Source organism: Columba livia, chromosome 15 (genome assembly GCF_036013475.1).
Source record: "Columba livia isolate bColLiv1 breed racing homer chromosome 15, bColLiv1.pat.W.v2, whole genome shotgun sequence".
Taxonomy (NCBI): Eukaryota; Metazoa; Chordata; class Aves; order Columbiformes; family Columbidae; genus Columba; species Columba livia.
Window position 1 is genome coordinate 13,495,703 of NC_088616.1, and position 23,525 is coordinate 13,519,227.

Consider the following 23,525-nt stretch of genomic DNA (forward strand, 5'->3'; position numbering starts at 1 on the left):
GTGATTCCCTTGAGCTGGCTGGTTTTGGGGCAGCTTTTCCAGCCCTCAAACTGATCCCAAATACTCTGCAGAACACAAAGCTGAGAACAGGCTGAGACAGAGCAGTTGTCATTTCACCAGGGCTGTTGGCAGCTGCCAGCCCTCCAACCCCTTCTTTGTATTTGTATGGCTCATGCTAGGAATTTTGACCAGAAAATGGCATTTGTGATCTCCCTTTAGCTTGTACAACTGCATCGCTCATGTCTGGTTTGACCACTACATTCTGCAGCCCAGCTCAGGGTTTGGGGAAGCATCCTTGCCCCAGGACGTGCCATAACACATTGCTGGGCCAGGAGGGGTTGATCCCCCAGTGACTTGGAGGGGGATAAATCCCCATTGGTTTTTCAGCCAGACCCACTGATGGGACCCATGGAAGATCATGGAATAGTTTGGGCTGAAGGGACCATCCCAGCTCCCCCAGTGCCCCCCCTGCCATGAGCAGGGACATCTTCACCAGCTCAGGTTGCTCAGAGCCCCGTCCAGCCTGGCCTGGGATGTCTCCAGGGATGGTTCATCCACCTCCTCTCTGGCCAACCTGGGCCAGTGCTGTAAAAAGTTTCTTCCTCTTGTCCAGATTCTTTTTTGAACCATGATGTGATGAGCTTGGCCGGTCTCAGCATCAGCCTCCCAGCCCAGTACCACCCTCACCCCCACGCTCTGTGTCCCTGTATCAGGGGAGGCGTGAGGCAGGACAGAGACCCCCTGGGCCGTGCTGCCACCCGGGCACCGCCGCCAAACGGGTGCCACGGCGGTGTCACGCCGGCGGCGGGGACAGCGGGGACACCCGCAGGGCAGCACCGCCCGCCCGACTCACTTCACCCTCCCAGCTGTGCCCGAGAACCGCGAAGCTCTTCCCGCGGGGGCAGTAACCACGCCTCCCTCCCGCCGCTGACCAATCCCGCCGCGCGGGGGGCGGAGCCTGCTGTCCGTCGCCTGTTCCCCGGCGGCCGCCGCGCTGGGCCGCACTCCGCCGGGCGCCGCGCTCAGCCCGGGCGCTGCGGGGCCGCCGCCATGTCCCTGCCCAGAGGTAGGACCGGGGTGTGCTCGGTGGGGCTGCGGGACGGGTGTTCCGGGGGGAGCGGGGCTGCGGCCGGGCTGAGCCGCCTCCTCGGGTCTGGCGTAACCCGCGGGGACGGCAGGGCTGTTGCCCAACCCGCCGGGCGTGGGCTCCGCGCTGCCGGCCGGGCTTCCGCTGCCCGGTCCCGGCCGAGGGCCGCGCTGCTCTGCGCCTGCAGCCGGGCCAGGGAGCTGCAGAGCCCGGGGCGTGCGTGCGGCGGCGCGGGGGGAGAGGGAGCGACCGGACGCTGAACCTGCGTGGGAGGGAGGGGGTGAGGGACCTGTTTTGGTAAAATAATGATTAAAAAAATGCAAGTTTAACGTGCCACGCGAAGAAACCTGCCGTGGGGGCTCAGCAGACATCGTGGAGCAGCTCGTACCGAGGATGGGCAGAGCCCGTGACGAGGGGACAGAGTCCCGGTCCTCACGTGTGGCGGTTGGTTTTGGTGACCCAGCGCGCTGCTGGGAGCGCTGCAGAAGGACAGGGTCGTGTTGGTTGGAAGAGACCCTCGAGATCACCGAGCCCGTGATGGGGTTTCCCGCTGTCTCTGCCGTACGTGGCCGGCAAACGTGACCGTGCGTCACAGGTGTTATTTATAGAGCATCTCTGTGACTAAGGTGGCCTGGTCGCGGTCCCCAGGTGAGCACAGGCTGGCGGGCATTGGCCCCGGGTGACACCGCCAGCGTGCCGGGAAGATGGGGAAATGGCTTTGCTGGCGTCTCGGTGCTCCGGGGAGCCGGTTGCATCAGCGCTGTGAGCGCAGACCGGACGGAGGAGGGAGCACACGGAGTACGGCTGCTGCCTCTCGTATCACCGGAATAAAATTTGAGGGGTTTTCCTCATTTGGGAGTGATGCACTGGAAACTCGAAGTCAGGAACCATGTGAGCAGATGAACGCACCTCGGTGTGACTTTTTTTTTTTCCTTCCCTTTTAAAATGATCCGTGTCTTAACTGGAGGGAATGTGGACCTGAGTTTCCTGTTTGCTGTGTAAGCAGGGGGTGAATCAGCGGCGATTTACGGTGCTGCTGAGCGGAGCTGCTGACTCACAGGTAGCAGCACATGCCGCCAGCTGCCGTCCCGTGTTGAAAGGGATCAACTGGGCTTCTTAAAAAGGCTCTTGTTGGGACGCCGGAGCCCAGACCTCTCGCTCGGCTTTGCAGGTGCCGTGTGTGGATGTGTGGATGGAGGGAAGAGGTGAGCCTGACCCGTGGACCTCTTAGGGGACAACAGCCAAGCTGGACCCAGGAGGATTTTGGGGGAAGCGATCTGGCTGGCGGCAATCGGTGATGCCTGTGGGAGCACCTGGGAGCGTGGTGCCGGCTGTGCGGCCGTGGAGGAGGTTTGGAACCCGTCTGCGTCTGCAGGTTTCTGGTTGCATGGGGCTGGTGGTTGTGCCGAACCCATTCATTCGTACCGTTACTCCTGATGTCCTTTGCCGGCGGTGCTGCACATGCGCCGAGTGCGCCTGGTCTCTGCTGGCACTGCCAGCTTCGGGTCTTCATCTGACCCGAGCTCCTTTGCCTCCATCAGGGCAGCATCCAGCATGAGGATCGATCCTGAGCATTTGTAATGCATCTGCCTCTTAAAAACTCTCTCCTCTCACCCCGCTACGTGTCCATGGTGGGTTTTGCATTTCCACCAGCGGTGCTGGCCCTCCAAGCGGGTTTGCCGGTTGTCACATAGGGATGCTTGTAGGTCTGAGCGTGTGCATCTGCTGCTGGGCCTGCAGACCATTCTGGCAGCACTCACGGCAGCTCCTCCTGCCTCTCCTTTCGGGCAGCCTGAGTTTAAGCTGAATTTCCCTAATTTTCCTTAGGGAAATTCAGCAAGTGGCTTCAGGTTTGCTGGCTGCTTTCCCTTCTTGGACTTGAGTTGGTCGCGGTAGTCGATGGAGGGTGATGGGTCGAAACTGTCGTGTTGGCTGTTTCCATGATAGATGCGTGCCAAAACTCGCGTGCCGTCATTTTGGCTTAGTCACAGGGTTGTCTGCTGCCTCGGGAGTTTTTGGGGATGCGCGTGGCTGGCTGTGACACGCGTGATAGGAATGGTGCTGGGCGAGAGCTTTGCCTCCGCTCCGTGCTAAACATAGCTTGGGAGATAAACACCTTCTGGGGATTATGCGAAGCTTAGGAAGGATTTCGGCTTTCTTCCTCTTCCCATTGCTCCTATCTGCTGGATCCAAATTACCTTGTAGGATCAGGTGTGTGGGAAAACACTTGTGTTTGGGCGTTATCTTGCGCTGTCAAATATGCAAAAGCTCCGTTGTCTTGGGTCACCAAAACTCCCTCGAGCTGTGTTTCGTTGGATGGGTGGCACTGAGGGAAGGAATCGCGTGCGAAGCACCAGAGCTCCCCTGTCCCCTCCTTGCAGAGCTTTGCAAGGGATGCACCTTCAAGCCGCAAATTGCGACACGTGTCAGGTCCTGGGTGTGATTTTCCAACAAAGTTGCATCTTTTTAGGTGAAATGGCTGCTGTGAAGGGAGGAGTGTTGTACCTGAGAGGTTAAAGCAGAAGGGGAGGAAGCCCTGTGGAGGTTGAAGCTCTCGGTGCGTGCAGAAGCCTGGTGGAGGGTGCTGAGTCTGTGTTAAACCCCGTGCGTGCAAATCCAGGCTGTTTGAGGCAAGTTTTCTGCCTGTGTGAAGACCCGTGTACGCATTGCTGTGGCTTGTTGGCTGTGACTCAGGTGGCCCCCGGGAAGCCCGTTCTGGAGGGACAGGTGGGAGCGTGCACCCAAAAATGGGGAGTTTGCTGGAGAAAGCAGCTGCGGGGAGGGAGGATGCACGGGTGGGGGCTGGAGGGAGAAGACCTGCTTGGCATCCCCTGTGCTCACCCAGTGCCCAAATAATTCAAAAGCAAATTTTTCTGTTTAGGGGAGAAATCTTCCTCTGCAAAGGCAGGTGCTGTTGGGGAAGGGGGGGCAGGATCCAGGGGAACCGGGCTGTGTTTCTGGGGGGGCAGCTTTGCTTTGCCACCGAGGCTGGGAAGAGTCAGCGGTGGGAAAGGCCGGAGCCTGGGGCTGAACGGGTGCTTGTTCTTCTGGCGTGTCTATTCTGGGTGGGTAAATAAGCAGTGGGGATGGGTCCCTCTGGCCGTGGCGTCCGCGGGAGCACGCCGCTGGCGTGCACTTTAGTTGGCTGTGAATCCTGTACTGTCTCCTGTACCATTAATGCTTTTCCTGCTGCCACCCCCCCAAAAAAAAGGCAGTTTTGCTGAAAATACATGTATGGCTGTGACCTGCAGAAGCAGAGCTTTGGCTTTGGGCTCCTGTCACCTCTGGGCAGAGCAACTGCCAACGTGGTGTCCCCTGGGTGTGTGTGGGCAGGGGGTGGCAGGGCTGGGAGCTGTCATCCCACTAAAACAGATATTTTAGTTCTAGGTGAAGTATCACGAAGCTTGCATCTAATTAATTACAACCATATAGAGAGCACAGCACTTTGCTTCTGCCCTCCTCCTTGTGCTGCTTTCTGCTAGAATAACAGTGGGCGCCTGCAAAATATCACCTTGGATGCAATAAATATTTAGCTGTGCTTCGGCAATCTGTTTCCCTCCCTGGAGGGATGCTCCCCTGCTTTTATTCGCTGGATAATACTTCTCCCTGAAGGCTGCTGCTTTTATTTTCCAGCTCTGGGCTGCAGTCCAGGGCTGAGCCGGAGTTTGCGTTACCTCTGTTTGCAAAGGGTGGTCGTTGCTGGAGGAAACTCAGCTGTGCTTGGTAGAGCTTCTCTGTGGATTTGGGTTTCTGGGCCTGGTGATTTTGTGACCCAAGAGGCCACCGCTGTGGACATGGGGCTCTGTGGGTTTTTGGATGGAAGATGTTTTTTACTGGTATTAATAAGGCTGTTGGCTGGGGAAAGAGCTGGGAGAGGAACTTGCGTTGGCTGAGGAGGTGATTTTAGTCTACCAATAAAAAATGTTGGGTTTTACTGGCATGACTCGGGATCGCTTGTGGGGACATATGGAGCTCAATCCACGCACCGCCTGCTTTGCTGACAATTCGTTAGCACAGGTCGAGTGTTAGCCAGGGATTTTGAGTGGGGGAGAGGTTGGAGAAGACTTTTTCATGGTGGAAACTGGAAGTTTTCTGTTTTCAGCCTGGGAGATACCCCGTCTCCCCGCAGCCTCTTATCTGCGTGAGGACGATGCTGCACTGATACATGGCATTGCTGCGAGTTTAACTGTCGCCCTGAGGAAAGCCATAATTACCAGGCAGGGTTGTAGCTATCTCAGATACCGTGGTAGCATCTTGTGGCCCAGCTGGGCTCGGTTTGCACTGGGTCTGAGTCTCTGCTTCCTTTTCTGGCCCTGGGATGGGGCTCCCTGCCTGCACCTTTCCTTGCAGCAAAAGGCTGGAGCAACCAGCAAAAGGTTGGTGCCCATGTGGGGTGCAGGGGGTTGTGGTGTGGGGAAGGTGAAGGGGAGGATTTGGGGCTCCTATGGTCCCAGGAAGTTGGGGAAGGAGGGAGTCGCTGCCTAATTCTGGGAGAGGTGCTGAACCCACAGCAGGGTAAAGGTGGGAGCAAAGCAGACCCTCCCCAGCATCTTGCCCCCCCAGTAATCCTGTGCTGTGTTGTCCACGTGGCTTAATTAATCCACAGGGTTAATACCACAGGGCTTCTTGGTGCACTGTCTGCTCCATCGACCTCTTGCAGGAGAAGGTGGGCAGCGCTTTGGAAGAGCCTTTCAAGCCCCACAGGCTGGTGGGCTTTTCTGTGCGCCGTGATTGCCCTGCTGTGCAGCCGTGTCTAACACGGGGGAAACAGAGAAATGCTTGAATTGTGGGCGTTAGGGTCAGGGGGGACAAGGGCGAGCATCGGGCTCTGCCCGAGGTCAGGGCATTGCTTCCAGGAATTACTGCAGCCGGTCCAACAGCTTTTGGGCAAATTAAGCCAGATTGTGTTCCAATCTTGTTTGTAAAGACATCCAGTGCTGTTGGGTTTCTCTGGAAGGTGCGTGTTGTGACCTCGGGAGCTGTTTGGTGTGCCGGGGTGTGGTGCAGCGGGATGTCTCTGCCCTGTCCCCAGGAGTGGTGGCTTCATAGCCCGGGGAGGGAGAAGAGTGAAGGTGAAGATGAAGGTCTGGCCGTTACCCCCTCCCCTGGGTGCTGGGGGGGTGTCCAGAACCCCCCAGGCTTCCGCAGCCTCCGTGCTCTGGAAGGTTGTGGCTGAACTAAGTCCATCCCGTGCTCTAAGCCTTAATTTCATCATTTCAAGTGAAATGCTGCTTCTTTTTTTTTTTTTTTTTTTCTTAAAAAAGATAAATTTTTCTTAAAACCATAATTTGAGTGGAAGAGGAGGAAGGATGAGGAGGAGACAACACTTACCAGAAGTTGTTTGTAGAGCATCCACCCTTCCTCTCCCCACACCACCACCACCAAAGAAAAATCTAGTTTTGGAAAGGAAGAAACCTCCAGAGTGCTCGATACAAGTAATTTCCCAGCAGAGGCTGCAAACCTGAGCTGTGGTTTGGCTCTGGCATCAGCCTCGCTGCTTGTATGGTGAACCTCTGAGGATGATGGTGCTTGTTCCCTCTGCTCCCCAGGACCTGCTTGTACAGCACCAGCTGTCCCATGTCACGGGGCATTTGTACCTTGCTCTTCTTGTCTTCTACCGTGATAGTCCCTGTTGTATCATTTAGAAAACTTAAAAGCAGCTTTTAATTATTTAAAATTAATGTAATGTTTGATTTAATGATTTAAAGTCTTACGTTTCCAGTAAGGAATGCACAGGCGGGATGGGGTCCTGCCGGGATCTCTTTGATGCCAAGAGCTGTGTCGTCCCTCACCGGTGACCGATGGGACCGGTGGTGCGGTGACCTGTGGTGCAGGGCAGAGGGACAGGATGGGAAGAAGCCTGTGCACAGGGCTTGGCAGGTGACAATCATGTGTCTGACAGATCATAAACATGCAGGGCTGGTTACGTGGACGGGCTGGGGGTGGTTTTGGGGAGGATGACGGGGTTATCTAGGGAGTGTCAGCTTGTCTGGGCTTGCAGGCCAGTTAGATACTAGTTTGTGGTGTGTGGATATAAATTCCCTCCTAGCCCAAGTCGTGCAGGGATGGCTGATGCTGTTGCCGTGGGAGCTGGCTGTGGTGGGTCGGTGCTGTGCAGCCCTAAACATCTTTACGGGTTACAACAGGACAAGGGGTGATGGTTTTAAAGTAAAGGAGGGGAGATTCAAGCCAGACGTAAGGACGGAAATTTTGACCTCAGGGTGATAGAACACTGTCCCAGGTTCCCAGAGAGGTGGTGGATGAACCATCCCTGGAGACATCCCAGGCCAGGATGGACGGGGCTCTGAGCAACCTGAGCTGGTGAAGATGTCCCTGCTCATGGCAGGGGTGGCACTGGGGGAGCTGGGAAGGTCCCTTCAACCCAAACTATTTGGTGATTCTGTGGTGTTACTGGTAGCATTGAGATGGCAGTAGCCTACCCTGGCTTGCTGGAGGACATTTGCCACCCATCTCCAGGCAGCTGGAACGGATGTCCTCTAGGTCATCTTTAATAGGACACATTTCCTATTAAAGGCAGTGAAGGGCAAGCACGCTGCATGGTGCAGGTATCTTTTGCTGTAGGATGGAGACCTTTTTCCTGGTGTTGGAGTGACAAAGTTGAGGCTCGAGAGGGAGGTGACGGAGCAGCAGAACGTGCAGCCCCGAGGACCGGCGAGGATGGTCCCTCTGAGTCAGACCTGGCCGCCTGCCCCACGGTGCAGGGGGTGGGTGTTTTTGCAGCTCGTCACTAAAAAATGACGTGGCTCTTTTTCTGAGCGCCAGATGTGCTCACCGTCAAGGCTTTTTAAGAAAGCTGCTCTGCATAGTTAAGAATCCCCTGCCGCTGCGCATTGCCTGGTCTCTCTCCTGACCTGCTGCCAAGTTGTACCTCAGCCAAAGATCTTGTGCTGATACATGTCTTTGGCTGTTCTTTGTCATCTTCCAAGCACTTTTAAAAGGTGCTCGGGGGGGTAGGTGGCAGCCCCAGCCCCATGTGCCTGTTTGTAAAACCCTGTGCTTGCACCCAGAAAATCCCTGCCGGCAGCGGGCAGGGCGGTGAGAGGCATTTTTCTTTGTGTGTGTGTGCACATGTGCTCAGCTGCCTCTTGAGGTTTCCTGGGTCTCCCCACAACTAAAATCATCCACCCTGTGACCAATTCGTACTGGACTTGCCCGTGATGCTCCCTGCTGAACACTGTTCCCATCGGTGAGAGCTTGGTGGTCAGAGGAGCCAAAGGTGCAGAAAGGAGGATGCAGGTGCTGGGGGGTGGGAGGTGGGTGGTGATGCTGCCAGGGCATCAGCATGGACCCGGACCAGCTTTTTCTCTTTGGCAGCGCCCGTTTTTGTTAAGGCTGGAAGCAGCTGCCTTAAGGCTGCCAAGAAAAGGAGGTGGTGGTGGGTGTTTTAAACCTGCTGCTTCTGCAACCCCTGTCTGAACTCATCAGCCTCTGCAGCCCGTTTCCTCCAGGTTTTTAGTTGATCCTAGTGATTTCCTGGCTGTGAGCATCATTTGCGGTGAGCATTGTTTGCCTCGAGCATCCACAGTGAGCACCGGGTGCTGGAGGGCACTGGCACGGAGCAGGGCTGGGGTTCTTCTCCAAGCCAAGGAGACCCACGGGGCTGTACCGTAGCCACGCTGCCTCTTGTGCTCTGCAGGTGCTGCTCTCCTGCCCAAGAGAAGCTGTTGCAGGTATCAATTACACCTGCCCCCCGTTTGTTGAAGGATGCTGGGGTGACGAGAGTAAAGCGTAGCCTGCTGGAGGTGCCTTTAGAAATCACCAGGCAGAAATTGTAGGTGAATTTTAATTGAAACTCTTATCAGTCTTGCGTGTAGTTTGCTAAGGTGCTAGAAAACAACTCAGCTTTTCCTCCAGCGGTTCTCCCGTACGTGTGGTTTCCTTTTCTGTGTATGTTCCAGGTTGCTGCAAGAGTTTACCCTTAATTTTGGATCCACAAAGAATTTAATGTTCGGTAACTGTGGATTTCCCCGTGGGGTTTTACAGTTGCAGCTCAGTGAGGGAAACCATGTGTAACCGTCACAGGGAAAGGAGCCAATGTGTTTTTCGCTTTATCTCAAACAGGTTTGACGTTTCACACGTTTCCTTCCAGCTCCTCTCCCTGCCGTCTCGCACGCCGCCCTGCAGAGCACCGCTCCTTTCCCCAAAACGGAGACGTGAGGCTCTGTCTTGTGGGGTAAAGGGGTTTTAAAAAAATGTTATTATGTCTTATTTTGAAATGGTTTTTGGAAGCCCTAAGTGTGCCCCATGAGAAGCTGCAGGCTGAGCTGCCCTGAGTCATCACTCATGAGCCGGATGCGTTGGAACCGGCTTTACTAGGAAAAGCCTGCACCGCTCACTTCCCCCGAACGGCAGCAAAACTGCAGTGCAATGGGTGGATTCAAGAGAGATAGGCGAGGAGTGGAAAAAAGGGGGAGCAAGGCAAATAAAACCCACCCAAGGGGAAGCAGTGGAATGAGGCTGTGCCCTTCCCATCGGTGAAACGCCGCTGAGCTGTGGGCACATCACCTGCAATTCCCAGGCGTGAATCAAAGCTGCCCTGTGGGTACCATGCAAATCTGCCCCAAAATAGGTGTTTTCCCCACACAGAGCTTTTGCAGGCTCAGAGAAGAGCCCGTGGGAGCAGAACACGGAGGGTGATGCTGGGCAGTGGGGCTAGCAGCGGCTTTCAGTGTACTAATAGTCCAGGCTTTAATTGGGAGGGGGATTTTTAAGCTTTACAGTAGGGAAAAAGGAGAACTGTTTGTGGGTGACCTCTGCAAAACGTGGAGCTTAGCAAGTATGTGATGCTTCTACCTCTCTCTAAGACAGATATATATCTATTTAACTGCCTAAAGCAGTGAGCAGCAGGAGATAATCTCATGGACTGGCTGGATGTGGGACATGTTCTGGGAATGTGGATGAACATCGGTCCACTGGGGCAGAGGAGCAGCAAAGGGGGAGCAAGAGGTATGTGGTGCAGGTCAGAGGGATGATGAGGTTGACGCCAGAAGGGGCTGCAGGTCTGGTCAGTGGCAGGAGAAGCAGCTGCAGGTCTGTCTCGCTGCGGCTGAGCTCTCATGTGGTTTTCAGGAGCCAGATCTCCCTTTGCTATATCAGCCCTTTTTCCCGGCCCCCGTTGCCAGCAGGTTGTGGGCACCAAACGGGTCGCCTGCTGCCTCTTTTAATTTTGGAGCATTGTTAGTGGGTAAGACTGAAGCTTTTCGGCTGGGCCCCGAGGTTTGTGTGCGATAACAGGCTGTACATGGAGATAAGGATGAGCGGTGGCCTGAGGGGAACTGGACAGTGTCCATATTCCCTGGCCGCTCTCAGCCTGTGGTTTTCCTTCCTGCTGGTTCATCCTTTTCCTTGTGATGGGGTGGATTTTTCTCTCAGAAAACCTCGATGGAGGATCTGGAGGCTCCAGCTGTCTGTGTCTGCTTTGCACCAGCTCTCTGGTGTGGTGAGCCCTTTCCATTTGTGTCTTCTGCTCGGTTCCACGGAGCTGGGAGGGGACAGGGTGAGGGAGGCAGGGAAAAGGGATGGCACCAAAGATGCTCCAAAAAGAGTGAAGAATTGGTGTGGGACAGCAGGAGACATAGGGGAGCATGCCATGGTGCTTGCATGCTGCTTTCTGTAAGCTGCCGGATTGGAAAGACACAATCAAGGGTTTTCCCTGCTCCTCCACCTGTGAGATGCAGTGCTGTCTCATTGCCGGAGATCCGATGTTTTTCTCTGAAGATGCTGTGTCTGAGCCATGGCAGCATCCCTGGGGCATCCTGGGATGGTGGAGAAGCTCCTCTCTCCTGTGGTCCTCTGTCTTAGCTGTGTAGAGGATCTTGGTGTGGATGTAACTGGGGAAAAACCACAGTAAAAATAGCAGGTGAGCTTGTTTGGTCTGTTGGACGTAGGTGTGCACGTTGGTTTAGGCAGGCAGAGCACGGTCAGTGGCTGGCGATGGTGGACAGACCTGCTCTGACTCCTGGATCCCCCCAGATGAATTTGCCACATCTGTGGTGAGATAACAGACCTGAAGTGTGTAAATTGTCCTTGCTTGGTCCCCGGTCACCAGGATGCAAGGAACTCCAGCCTGTGGGATGACATCGGGGCCTTCCTTGTGCTGTGGTGTTTCATACTGTTTTTTTTCTTCCCTGCGTAAATTCAATTTTCAGGGCAGGTGCCTCTTCTGTCTTACATCATTTGCAGAGATGAAATCACTCTATGCCTGCCCAAAATTAAATTGGAGGGAGAGCAGTAGAAAGCTTTATTTCTTTTTAATAATTGCATTAGAAGCAGAGAGGAAATACTTTTCTCTCTTGCCAAGTTTACAGATTTTTTGGGACACCTGGAAGTACTTGTGTACTGGAAGTACTTGTGTCCACATCAGTTTGGATAGAAAAAGAGTTTCTGTTGACTCTGTACAGCTGACAATTAAAAAGTCAAATGACTCTTTTTCCTTCCCCAGACAGGAAAAAAAAGCTGACGGTGTGCCTCCTGTCAAGCTGATCTATTCCAAAAACGGTTTGAGTTTTCTCTCCCATCAGGAAATTATCACCAGCCAGTGACATAAATTCCAAACAGGTTTTAGTTTTTCATGGCTTTGCCTCTGGGCTGCGACGTCCACAGGAGGAGCGTTGCTCTGGGTACCCGCTGGCAGGGAGATGGGCACAGCTGATGGTGGTTCTGCCTCCTTCTTTTTCTCTGATTTTGTGGTTTTTAGCATGCTCTTTGCTTCTCTCTAAGCACTGTCTCCTTTGCCTCCTCCCAACAGTTAAGGCATTGGGGCTGGGATTGCTTCCAGACCTTAGTGTCGTGGTGCTTTACCAACATCTGCAGCCGAGCCGGTGCAGCTCGTGCTGGTGGCCACGGGTTTCACGCTGGCCGTGCACCCTGTGGACTGACCGGACTTGTGGTTCCCAATGAGCTGTGGGTTGGGCTAATTACCGGTCCCAAGCATTTTCCCACCACTGCCCGTCCTCTCCTCGGTGGGTCCACGTTGGCATTATGCCGCAGCTGAGTTTTGGCATCATGGAATCAGAATAGTTTGGATTGAAGGGAGCCTTTAAAGCTCATCTAGTCCACCCCCCTGCAATGAGAAGGGACACCTTCACCCAGATAAGGCTGTTCAGTGTGGTCTCTGCTGCTGCTTTTTTGGGGAGAGAATCCAGCTGGAGTGATGGATGCAAAGGACACGGTCTCCAGCACTGCAGAGGATGCTCTGCTGTCACCTTGGCTCGGTGCCTGCTTCCTGTGGCCATAACCACCTTCACACTGTGGTTTTGCATCAGCTCTGGTGCAAAGTGGCACAATAGCGTGTCCTATAATGGCACAGTGCAGGTACCAGCTAGCAGATGACTTTAAGCTTCCTGAAGCCAGTCTGCTCTCTGCTTGTGTGGGATTCTCAGAGGGCAGCCTGTGTGCTCCACCTTCACGGGGCTGCAGGATACCAAGCTGCCACCTTGGAACAAAACACAAAATTGAGCCTTTTTTCCAGCCCTCGGGGTTGTGCAGGTAACCTAAAAATACAACTGGGACGTCACTGGGCGGTGACATCCTCCCGGAGCTGCCGGCAGAGCCGGTGTGGCTTGTGGTGGCGTTATCTGGCTGGTGCATGGAGCCCGGGTGCGGCTCCGGGCCCCGGAGGTGTCAGGGCCAGTGTCACCCTCTGGCTGTTGGTGCCTTTGGCAAACGTGCCGTTCCCAAATCCCTCACAGGGTACCAGGCGGTTGCGTTGGTCTCACCCAGCCCCGGTGTCACCATCGGTGTGACATCCCGCTCTGTCGGAGGAGACGAGCCCCGTGCGGTATCGGTGACTGATTGTCCCCAAAATGAGAAAGATGACCCTCTTCCCTTTCCAACTGGATTTGCTTCAAAGGCTTTGTTTAAAAATAGAGCTGCCGCGGAGTTTCCGGGCTGCGGGTCCCGTGCATGGCGCGGGGACACGGGGCTTTCCCGTGGGACGTGCACCTCGTACGTGGAAAAGCGAGTGCATCCCAAGCTTGGGGCAGCGGCTGCGATGCGGCCCTGGCCAGGGAAGCTGCTGCGGTTCCCAGTCGGGTGGTGAGGAGCAGTCACACAGTGTGCACCGTGGCACGGACCTTTCTGCGGCCAGAAGAAAAAGGAGTATATTGTGAAAATTGCCTCTTTCCCCTCTTTTTCTTCTTCTTTTTAAGATGCTTTTGTGAAGCTCTGTTTCACACCATCCCTGCTGCTTGGGCACTGAAACCCAAAAGGGCTTATTCAAAGGAAATGGTGTTTCCCATCCCACCCGCTGGATTTAGGGACTTTCTACTCCAGAGCAGCTCTGACTTTGTGGGTGTCTGTAAAGAGCCTTGGAGCATTTTATGTCTGGTTCAGGGAACTGGCCCTCAAGCCAGAGGGTTAATGACGGGAGGACAAGGCAGCATCGTTCACCCCCGAAGTGCTGGGGACAGGTGCCGGTGGCTCTTGGTGCCATCTGCTATCGCAGCTCCTGCGTCAGCATCCTTTATGTGCTGATGATCTGTGCCTGAAACTATACCCTGGGAGTGGAAATGCGCCTGAGAAAATATCTTCTGCCGTCCTGAGGCTTATATAAACACTATTTAAAATTAGAGCTGCTCATTATGTTGGTATGTGCATTTACCTTGACCTCTGACTTTTCAGCCTACAAACGCGTATGGCCCGGCACAACCCGCAAGTTAGGGAACAGCTCAGGAGCGAACCAGAGGCATGTTTTCTATAATTAGTTGAAGGTAAAGAAGCTGGTACGGTATCTCCCCTTCAGGCTGACAGGGAAATTGAAAACAAAGCTGCAGCCCATCAAAGCCGAGTCTGTCTTTGATCAAGAACTTCAGCGCTGGCTTCTGCCACCGGGTTTTGAGGGAAAGGGGAAGAGCAGTGATACTTTGCTGTGACTTTTCTTGCATGTCTTTGCAGGGAAATTATTCCTCCCCATGCCTTCATCTTTCTCCCTTGCTTTTACCAGCCAAATCCATGCAGCAATTTATATTTTGCCACCAGAGATGCCGTCTCAGTTGTCACCCTGGAATAGCTGCTAAGCTCAGTGCCGGTATTGCCATGGAACAATATTTCTACTATTTGTTGTGGTAATAGTTGTTAGTGGCAAAGCAATTAGCGTGTCACCTGCAGCACAAAGAAATGTGACCTCGTTCTATCCCGGCATCCCCTCGGCGCCCAAACTGGCGAGCGTGGGCTTCCCCCTGCTGCGGTGACAGGGACAGCGGGGGCTGTCCCCAAGCCAGGGCCGCTCTGGTGGGCTGCGTGGGGAGGGGGACGGAGGAGGCAGGAGCAGCTGGGTTTGAATAATTGAATTTATCGGAAGAAAACGCGTCCCAGCGGGATGCGCTGTAGCAATCTGGAACTTCGGTGGCTCCCGGCGCTGGATCTGGCTCCCCCCCCAGTTTCCTGTTGACGTCACCTGCTATTTCACCGCTGCAGTTTTTACAACTGTTGAGCTTTTCAAGGGTAATTGGAGCCGAGACCGGCCAACCTCGGCAGCTGCCGATGAGGGAACACGGCGTTACGTTCCTTATCTCCCCCGGCTCGCCTTCCCCACTGCTCCCACCAGCCTCGCAGACCCCCGGGAACCGGGGATACTGGGCGAGGAGAGCTGCGTGAAGCCAGCGAGCGATCCGGGCTGTGCATTCCCACTGAAAGTAATCATCGGTGCTTGCAAGAAGTGCCGTGGGCCGGATCCTGTGGGATTTTCTTTGTCCCATCCCTCTGTTCTGCCAGGCGTGCCAGCGCTGTTCTTCGTTTCTGAGAAACCATGGACAAGAAGCAAGGTACATGTTGCAATGTCCAAAACACGTGGTGGGGGAGAGCAAAGGGCCGATTCTGGTGCTAAACGGGGCCGTGTAACTTTGTTGGGTCAATCCATAGCGTTTTACCTCTTTCTCCTTGCTTGGGCGGCGGGTCGGTGTTTGCAGCTGAGGATCTGATTCTTAAAGCACTGGAAACTTGTGTGTTTTGTGGGGGGTTGAAACACTGGCATCTTAATTGTTTAAAAAAATATCTAGCATAGCTAAAGGAAAATATTCGGAGGCTAAAGCCAGCTCCTGGCTCCGGTTTTGGTTGCATTCCCGGGACGCAGAGTTTTCCAGCAGCTCTGGCGTGGTCGTGCCCTGCAAACAAGGCTGTTGTGTTGGAAAGGGGGTGCCCCGGCAGGCAGGAGCTGTGATTCAGCACAGGCTGACAGGTTCTTTTGGGGCTGCAAGGGGCTTTTTCTGCAGCGTGGATTTTTCCTCCTCCTCGCTTGCCTCTTTTGCAGAAGTGGCGAGCGCGGGGCGGCGATGGCCCTCGGGAGCCCCTCGCTGCAGCGGGACCCGGGCGGCTCGATGAGTGACAGCTTTCGGCAGGATGAGAGCTCTTTTTCCATTTCCACAGATAGCTTTTTTTCCACTCTCAACGGCGGAAAACAGCACAAAGCGTTTCTGTGAGGAGCTGGCTCTCGTGACCGAAGCAATCAAATTCCCCCCTCTGCTTTGCACCCTGTCCTTTATTTATTTTCTTTTAAAATTTGGTGCTTTTTTAATTGCAGCTCTTTCTCTGCAGCAGGGCTGCGATTCGCCCTCCAGCCCCCTGCCCATTTGAGGAGAACCGGGGTGCATCCGAAACATTTTCCCCAGCACTAGCGAAGCAACACAGCTCTGGAAGGAGCCTCCTGTGCCACAGCCGTCCCCAGGGCTTCACCTGGGGCTGGAACCAGGCAGCAGAGAGGTTTAATTTCAAAGGTTGGCTCAGGCAAAGAGTTTTATTTACAGTTCATTAGATTGTCCTGTTCATTTCTCTCCGCCCAGGCCAGCGGAGTGGGCAGGATAAACCTTCCAGGGAGGGGTGCAGCTTAATGGGACTGAAGTCGGTGGTGGCGAAGATGAGGATTCAGATCTTGAATTAAGCAATTCCAGGAAACGTCTGTCAGTTCTTATCTGGTGGAGATTGTAGCATAAGAAAAAAAAAATTGCTAGGGTTTTTTTTTTCTTTAGGAGGAAATGGTTCCTTTCTTACCATAAAGGATGCAGTTGCGTGCCTGCAGCATCACGTGGGTCACAGTCTCGTCTGCACCAGGAACTTCTGTCAGCTAATTTTCCCTGCCTGGGTGCAAGGCGTTGTGCCACATGTCCCCACGGCCGGCAGCCCCTTCCACTGCCCGGGGCGCTGTGCTGGCAGCACCTGGCTGTCCCGTGTCCCCAGGGCTTGCAGCAGAGCCCTGGGGTACCCAGGACATGTCCCCAAGTCGCCTTGTCCCCCTGCTGCCTCTTTGCCCATGTGGAGGGATCTCCAGAGGGGAGCTGTGTTGCTTTGTGCTTGCAGCCACCCCTCCTGCAGGAGCTCAGTGCCCTGGGAAACCGGAGTGTTTCCAGGATTTTCAGGTGACATAAACTGTTCTTCACGTTCCAGCAATTCCTCCTGCACCAACTCTAAATGGGAGAGACAGTGCCGAGGCCGCGGCGAGGAGGAGATGACAGCAGCTGCCTGCGGGGGCTCAAAGCAAATGCTGCCCTGCAGTGTGGGACAGAAGGGCTTCGGTTGCGAGGTCTTGGCGTGCCCATCCCACTGCCTTTCTGTTCCTTGCTTTTTTCCCGTGGGGGGAGATTGCTGGGCAGTGCAATAGTGGGGCGGCTCTGCCTGCCCCGAGCACGCTGTGCAGAGCTCCAGGGCTGCTCGGCGCTTTCTCTTTGTTTCCGGGCTGTGCTCAAGGGGAAGCGCCTGCCCGCTCCACCTCTGCCCCGCCAGACCTGCGTTTGCAGCAGAAGTTTGCAGCAAGAAACTCGTGGCAAATTTTGGTATAGCCATAACAAGCAAATCCAATCTCTGCCTTGGCTCCCCGGCTGCAGGGCAGCATCTCTGGTGATTTTATTCCTGCAGGCGTGGGCTGCGCTGGGTTTTCCAGCAGCGTAGGTGGCCCAACCGGAGCCTGGGAGTGGTGGCAGAATATCTCCGGTTTAATTGGTGCTTTTTCAGGTTGGAGCCAGTAAATGCTTTTTGGGGCTATGCGTGACAGGGTGGGAAGGGGATCATTGCTGACCCCGGTAGTATGATTCAGGGAAGTCATAGGCGGCAGTTTGGGGTGCAGAGAAGGGGGCTGATGTGCAGGATCCCCATTATAGCAGAGTTCACAGGGGATGACCAGTGCTCAGAGGTGCTAAATGTCACTCCTCTGTGGTGCAGCGGTTTGTAGTGGGGAATTTGCTGCCCCTCCAGCCTGTGCTTGCAAATCCTGCCTATGAGCTTGGGCTCCACTGAACAACGTGCCCCATTGATTCCCAACCCCAGACCAGGTGCTCCCAGCTCCCTCCAGCCTTGCTCTGGCAGCCGGGGCTGCAGAAGGGCTGACAGCCCAGCCTGCGGACGCCAGGCTTGGGGACATGGGGACTCTGCTCCTAGCTCGTGAGTCACCGTCCGGCACTGCTGGCGGCACAGAAGGCGCTTTGTGCCGGCTGTGTGGGGTTACTATGGCAATTGGGGAGAGGGAGAGCAAACAGATTAAGCAAAATAGCAGCCAGGATGGGGGGCATTTCAGGGCTTTGTGTGAAGGTCTGGTTGGTGGCTGCCTGTGGGGCGGCTGCGTGCAAATGCTGTTTGCCTTTCGGAGCAGGTCATGGATAGAGATACTCAGTGCCAGGCCCCAGCCAGCAGCAAGCTAAATCCATCCCCCTGGATGGGATGGGACACGTGCCCACAGGGAGCTCCCGACCTTCCTGGGTGCAGAGGGATGCTGTGAACCCCATTTTTTAGGCTCCATGGTCAGCCCCCCGTCCTGAGTAGCGAGAGGCTGAGTGTGGGAAGGGATGGCATTTCTGAATATGTGGATGGCATCTTTCATTTGGCTCCCTTTTGCGTTTGCTCCTGTCGTCGCTCATCTTTTGCAAAGTGTCGTCAGTGGGTGTGCTAGGGCGTTGAGAGCTCCCCCTTCCAGCTCTGCTGGGTGGGTGATGAGGAGGGGAAACTTTGCAGGCTCACGAGTGGGAAGCTGTGATCACTGTGACATGGTCAGGCCTCCAGAGATGGTTTCCAAGCCAAGCAGGATCGGTTTGGGGTGGAACAGCTCGCTGGCAGGTTTTGCCAAGCTGGAAGTTCCCATTACTCCCATAGCTCATGGGAATTGTGCTGGTACCAGACCTTGGGGAAAGGTGGCAGATAAGGTGGGGACACGGACTGATCGGTGCCGATCCCCTCAGCAGGGATGCTGCTGGTCCCGCCGTTGGGACCGTTGCGGTATGTTGCAGACCAGCTTTCCCCTGCAGCCTCAGCAAGGTTTGTGTTTGGAGGACGATGGGACTGGAAAAGTGCATTTCAGGCACCTGTCTTAGCTGAGACACCTGGGGCTGGTAAGGGAAGGATGGGGTCTGTCTGTCCTGCAAACAGCTGTGCCTGTATTGTCCGTCTGTCTCGCTGCTGCGGGAGCTCTCATGTGCTGCATCTCCAGCTGAAATCCCGGCTCCTCGCCTCTCCACTCCCTTTCCCGGCAGCGTTCAGAGTGCTGGACTTTGTCCCTGTGCCTGTTCCCAGGAGCCAGGTGGGTCAGAGCCGTTTCCAAGGGCTGTCCAAGGCCACACCGAGCCACCTGCTCCCAGCCCGGTGCCCAGAGCACATCTCGCTGTTGGTGCTTTTTAATCTCTTTCCCAGGTCTGTGTGGCCAAAAGCATCTTTAGCTGCAAAGTGCAGCTGTCCCCTTGTCTCTCTGGGGAGGTTCAGGACTTTAATGCTCTCAGCTGTGTCACTTTAGCCCCTGTCCCAGCCCTGCATGGTCTGGGGTAGGTGGGTGAGCTGTTTCTGATGGAGGAACATCTGGGGCTTTGGTGCACAGCCTGGGGCACGCAGCACTGCGGGGAGCTGATTCTCAGCCCTGTGCAGGTCTCCTCTGCCCATTCCTGCCTGCTGGCTCCCTGTGTTCGTTGTCCCTTGTCCCTGTAGTGTCATCTGCCAGTGTTTGGCCAGCCCTGGGCCTGCCTGAACCCCGATTCCCTCTGCGGTGATGGGGTTTGTTCTCTCAGTGCCGTTTGGAGCTGGGGAGGAGCGGAAAGAGCATCCTCTCACCAGTCACTCCTGACAGGGGGTCCTGCCTTGTCTAGTGGGGTCTCAGCCTCTGCAAACCTGTTTTGTGGCCAGTTCACTCACTACTGTCTCTTGTAGTCAAAAACTCATGTCTGTCTTTGCCCTGGTTTCCCGTTGTTGGGTGTGGGGTGTCCCCTCTCCTGCTGGGACTGACCCCTTGGTTTTGCTTGAGATTTGGTGGTCCTCACCCTCTGTGCTGGGGGGCTGTGGGGCAAGGAGGAACCTGACAGGGAGCATTTTTGGGAGCATCTCTAATGGCATGGGGACCTCTTGTGGCTGGAGAAACGGGGATAAGGCCAGGCTTTGCTGGGCTTGGCTCTGGCAGCCCTGCTGCCTCCCTGTGCCTGCAGCACAGCCAGGGTTGCTCGCCTTGGGCTGTGTGAGGGTCCACAAGAGATGCAGGCTGGTACCCGATGGGTCTGGAGGATGAAGGCTCAGCCTCTGTCTCCTTTCTTTCTTTCAGATTCCAAAGGATCCTTGGAGCCGCACAAACCGGGTAAGCACCAGGCAGAAGTTGCAGCTTTGACCCATATCCTGAACATAAGCAATTAAAATTCCCAAAGAGAGGGTGCTGTTAATGGCCATGAAGGGTAAAGAGTACGTTTGGGGTGTCTGAGAGCACTGCAAGGTGGTGCTTGGCTGCGAGACTTGGAAAATGGTCTCTGTCAATGCACCCCTGGGTATTTCTGCAGGCAAGTGCCCAGCAGGGCCGTTGAGACCTACCTGTGCTTCTGGCTCTTGCCTGGAATTTTGGGCAAATGGGTGTGAACACTGTGACCCTCTTGTCATCTTGTTGTAGCTGCACAGCGTGGGGATCCGGGCCTTGCCTAGTGGCTGGAGGCAAGAGGATGCTTGAAGGAAGAGAAGTAAAAATGCCAATTGCTCACGTGTGCATCTTCTCTTCCAGTGAAAAGCAAGAAGAAACGGGAACTGAGGATAACATGTGTCCCTATCAAACAGCCTGTTGCCAACACAACGTAAGTGTCTCTGCTGTTTAAAGCCAGCCGGCGGTTCTCTGGAGCTGGATCCAGGGAAATGGTCTGTGTAGACTTTACAAAATCAGGATAGTTAATTTTTTCTCTTTAGCTCTGTCTTGCAAATGATGAGAGGGAATTACACACACATGTGCATGCACACACAAACACAGCCTGTGTCTCTCTGTGTAGTGCCTGTTTGATTTGAAACGGATGAAAGGTAAAGGCTGGGAGAGTGCTGGGGGATTCTCTTCGCTCTGCTTATGCCTGTGCTAATGTCAAACGGCAAAGACAAGGTGGAGAGAGCAAATGTGCCCAAGGGAAGGAGGAGGAGAGGTTTTTAGTGCAGGGAAAGGGGTGATGGCAGCGGGACCATGGCAGGAGGAGGGGGGTGAGGGTTGGGGGATGCTCTGCATGGCAGGATGTCTGTCCCCGGACCTGTGCACCAGTTCAAGTTGTTTGCAGTTCCTCGCCTCGGTGCAAGAAGGACATGGACGCCTTGTGGTGTTGTGCTGCTCGGTGTCAGGAGCTGGTGCCCAGCAGTATCTCAGGGCACTGGAATTTCTCTCTGCCCTGCTTGTTTCATGCCCCTGATGCTTGTTGTGCTGGGGGGGAGGAGAGCCCAGGGTAGTGTCACTTGTTTGACAAAGACCACATGGCTTAAATTTCACTTCCATGGTGCTGTTCCAAAACACCTTGGGCTGCATCTCTATTGCTGAGCCTTGTTTGCTCTAGAAACCCTTTTGAAAGACCCTCTCAGCTCTGGGAAAGCAGTAAAATCCCTGAAGGGGAAATATGGTTACCTAAAACCCCAGATAGATAGGGCAGATCTACCGGAGGGGGAGCCAGGGGAAGTCCCCCATTAATACTGTGCAGCTGTGTGTGCACACACCGAGCCCTGCGCACAGCAGCCGCCTCCTTTCCCCCATGGCTGCATCTGTCTGTGCTCCTCTCCATGTTTGAATTTCCCCTGGAGAAGGCGTCGCGCCAGAGTTTGTGGAGCACTCGCATGCCCGGAGTGCTCCTGTAAAGCTGGTGCCAGCTCTCCGCAGCTCCTTTGCTCCACACTTTTCAAGGCACAGCACAAATATTTGCACAGTGCAAGGTTTTGCTGCAAGCCTGATGTACTTCCTTGAAGCCGGAGGTGGTTGTATTTGTATGATGGGAACTGAGAAGCCGAACCAGTTGGGCAACCTCCGTTCTTGGAAGGTCCCAGGGGCTGGGGAGAGCAGGGAAGCGAGGCACGAGGGCCAAAAAGCTCATGGTGGCTCTAAAAGTACCCTGCTGCCCGTAATGGGAAGTGGGCAGCGATGAGGGAAAAGACAAGCCATAAAGGAAGACTTTCGCCTGCGCGGCGTTGTGCAAAGCGTGCCGCTGCCGTGCTGCCTGCGCTGCCTGAAACGGGCCCGCGAGTGTACACAAATGACTCACGGGTGAGGAATTACCTGTTGTTCCCTCGGCGTGCGTTTCGGGCTACGTGGCCATCCTCTTACAACACCTGCCTGTCAAAACATGACAGCTGAGCCGCTCTGCTGCAGAAGCGTCTCATCCCACCGGTCTCGGTTCCTCAGGCTTGTCTCCTGAGTGGGGATGGTTTTGTAGCTGGTTGGGTTGATGCATGTCTCGCCTCGCTGGCTCTTGGGGATTTTCACTAGCTGGATACAGCGAGTGCCTCGTGGGTGTGGGCTGGGGTGTTACTGGGACAATTAAAGCATTTGTGAGCGTTTGGAGGGGGTTGGTTTGAACCCACAACAGCAAGGTATGGTGGAAGGTGGCGGCTGAAAGTGCTCGAAGGAATGTGAAACCTGGCTCTGGCCAAGATGGGTGGTAAGGCTGGATTTTCTCCTGACTCTTTCTCTTTTTCTTGCAGGCCCCCGAGGAACTTGGACTCCAGGGCGTTCATTACCATTGGAGATAAAGTATGTGTCAATGTGGTTTCTTGTTTGCTTGCTTCCGATTTTGCATGCCCCTCTTATGGAGGGTTCTGTGGATCATGCCTGACAACCTGCCATCAAATCATAGAATAGTTTGGGTTGGAAGGGACCCTAAGAACTCATCCAGGCCCACCCCTGCCATGAGCAGGGACATCTTCACCCAGATCAGGTTGCTCAGAGCCCCGTCCAGCCTGGGCTGGGATATCCCCAGGGATGGGGCATCTCTTGACGTTTCAGAGCGCCCCATCAGAAGAACAGTGCCGTCCTGGTGCGGCCTCATGGGCTGCATCTTTGCAGGGATGAGACATCTCACCTTTCCCCTGTGTGTATTTAGAGCAGTGACTGGTGGGGAGCTGAACATGTCACCCTCCCTGCAAGATGGGTGGCATCAAAGGCTGGGTGGGCAGTTTTGTCCCTAGTGGGAGATCACAGTGGCCCCACTCGCCACCTCGGTCTGAATGCCCAGACCCAGCCCATTCACCTTAAATCAGCGTGGCCTCACTGTGCTCTCCGGCTGCTCCAGACAAAGTCCCTTTGTCGTGCTGACCCACAGGGCTGTGTCACTGCCTGTGGCCCAGGAGAAGGCTGGGCATGAAGCTCTCAGGCTCTCCAAAGCCTTTCCTAGTGACCTGATGAAAAACACTGCTAGAAATAGCCACTGTCTCTTTTATTTCATTCTCTCGTTACGGGCTCTCCTGGGGCTGCATAAGGCTGTTTGTAAGGGAGCTAAAAATACAGTGCAGTGCATTGGATCAGCCCTATGTCAAGATGCTTACCTTCCAGGCTGGGAGGTGGCTTGACGGGCGGGATCTGGGCACCTTGGTGCAAGGCTTTAGGGTTAGGGGACAGACAGGAGAGGGGAGGAAGCTTTGGCTGGGTCCAGAGAATAACCCTGATGCCTGAGTCGTTTTCTGGCCATTGTGTTGTGTGTATTAATAGCTCGGAGAGAGATGCTGTGTGTAACAGCCAGGGCATGGCATGTGCAATGGGAGAGTGCTGTAGCTTGGGGAGAGCTCTCTAGACTCGCTTCTTCCCCTGCTCTCCCTGCACCGGTGTTTGTAGGAGGGGTCTGATCCAGGTGTTTTTGGAGCGCTGCGATGTGGGATGGAGGAAGAGGGCTTGGGCAGAAGGCTGGCTTTGGGCCATGGGGATGGATGGTGACCTTGGGTCCATCCGATCTGTGCAGGTGATGCCCTGTGTCCCCACTAGCTCAGTACCCCCAGGGTGAGCAGTGCTGGAGGGGAGCACCAGCATCACATCTCGTTGCTGGGCAGGGCTATGCTGGTTCCTGGAGCATGCTGGAAACTGCCAGCTCCTGGGGAAGCCTTAGGGTAGATGCCAGGAAAGAAAAAAAAATAGTGTAATAACCTGAGACAACTGCAGAACATGTGTCTTGAAAAGCACCAGCAGATCCTTCCTGGAGGCCCCTGAAGGAGCCTGCACTGCTCCTCTGGAGCTGCCCAGGGCGGGGGG

General features: G+C 54.9%; 1 protein-coding gene across 4 annotated transcripts in view; it reads left to right on the top strand.

Moving 5' to 3' along the window:
- The first annotated feature begins 943 nt into the window (after window positions 1–943).
- Window positions 944–23,525, top strand: part of MAP2K3 (mitogen-activated protein kinase kinase 3) — a 33,388-nt gene continuing 10,806 nt past the window's right edge. The window contains exons 1-4 of one of the 4 annotated variants that reach the window (XM_065031335.1): window positions 944–1,066; window positions 19,608–19,640; window positions 20,052–20,121; window positions 21,989–22,037. In XM_065031335.1, the coding sequence (XP_064887407.1) occupies window positions 1,051–1,066; window positions 19,608–19,640; window positions 20,052–20,121; window positions 21,989–22,037 (168 nt within the window). In that variant the 5' untranslated portion in view covers window positions 944–1,050. Of the gene's footprint in view, window positions 1,067–1,456; window positions 1,979–2,264; window positions 2,293–14,252; window positions 14,872–19,607; window positions 19,641–20,051; window positions 20,122–21,988; window positions 22,038–23,525 lie in introns of those variants that run through there. The other 3 variants (XM_065031337.1, XM_065031336.1, XM_005504492.4) reach the window with 3 other exon arrangements.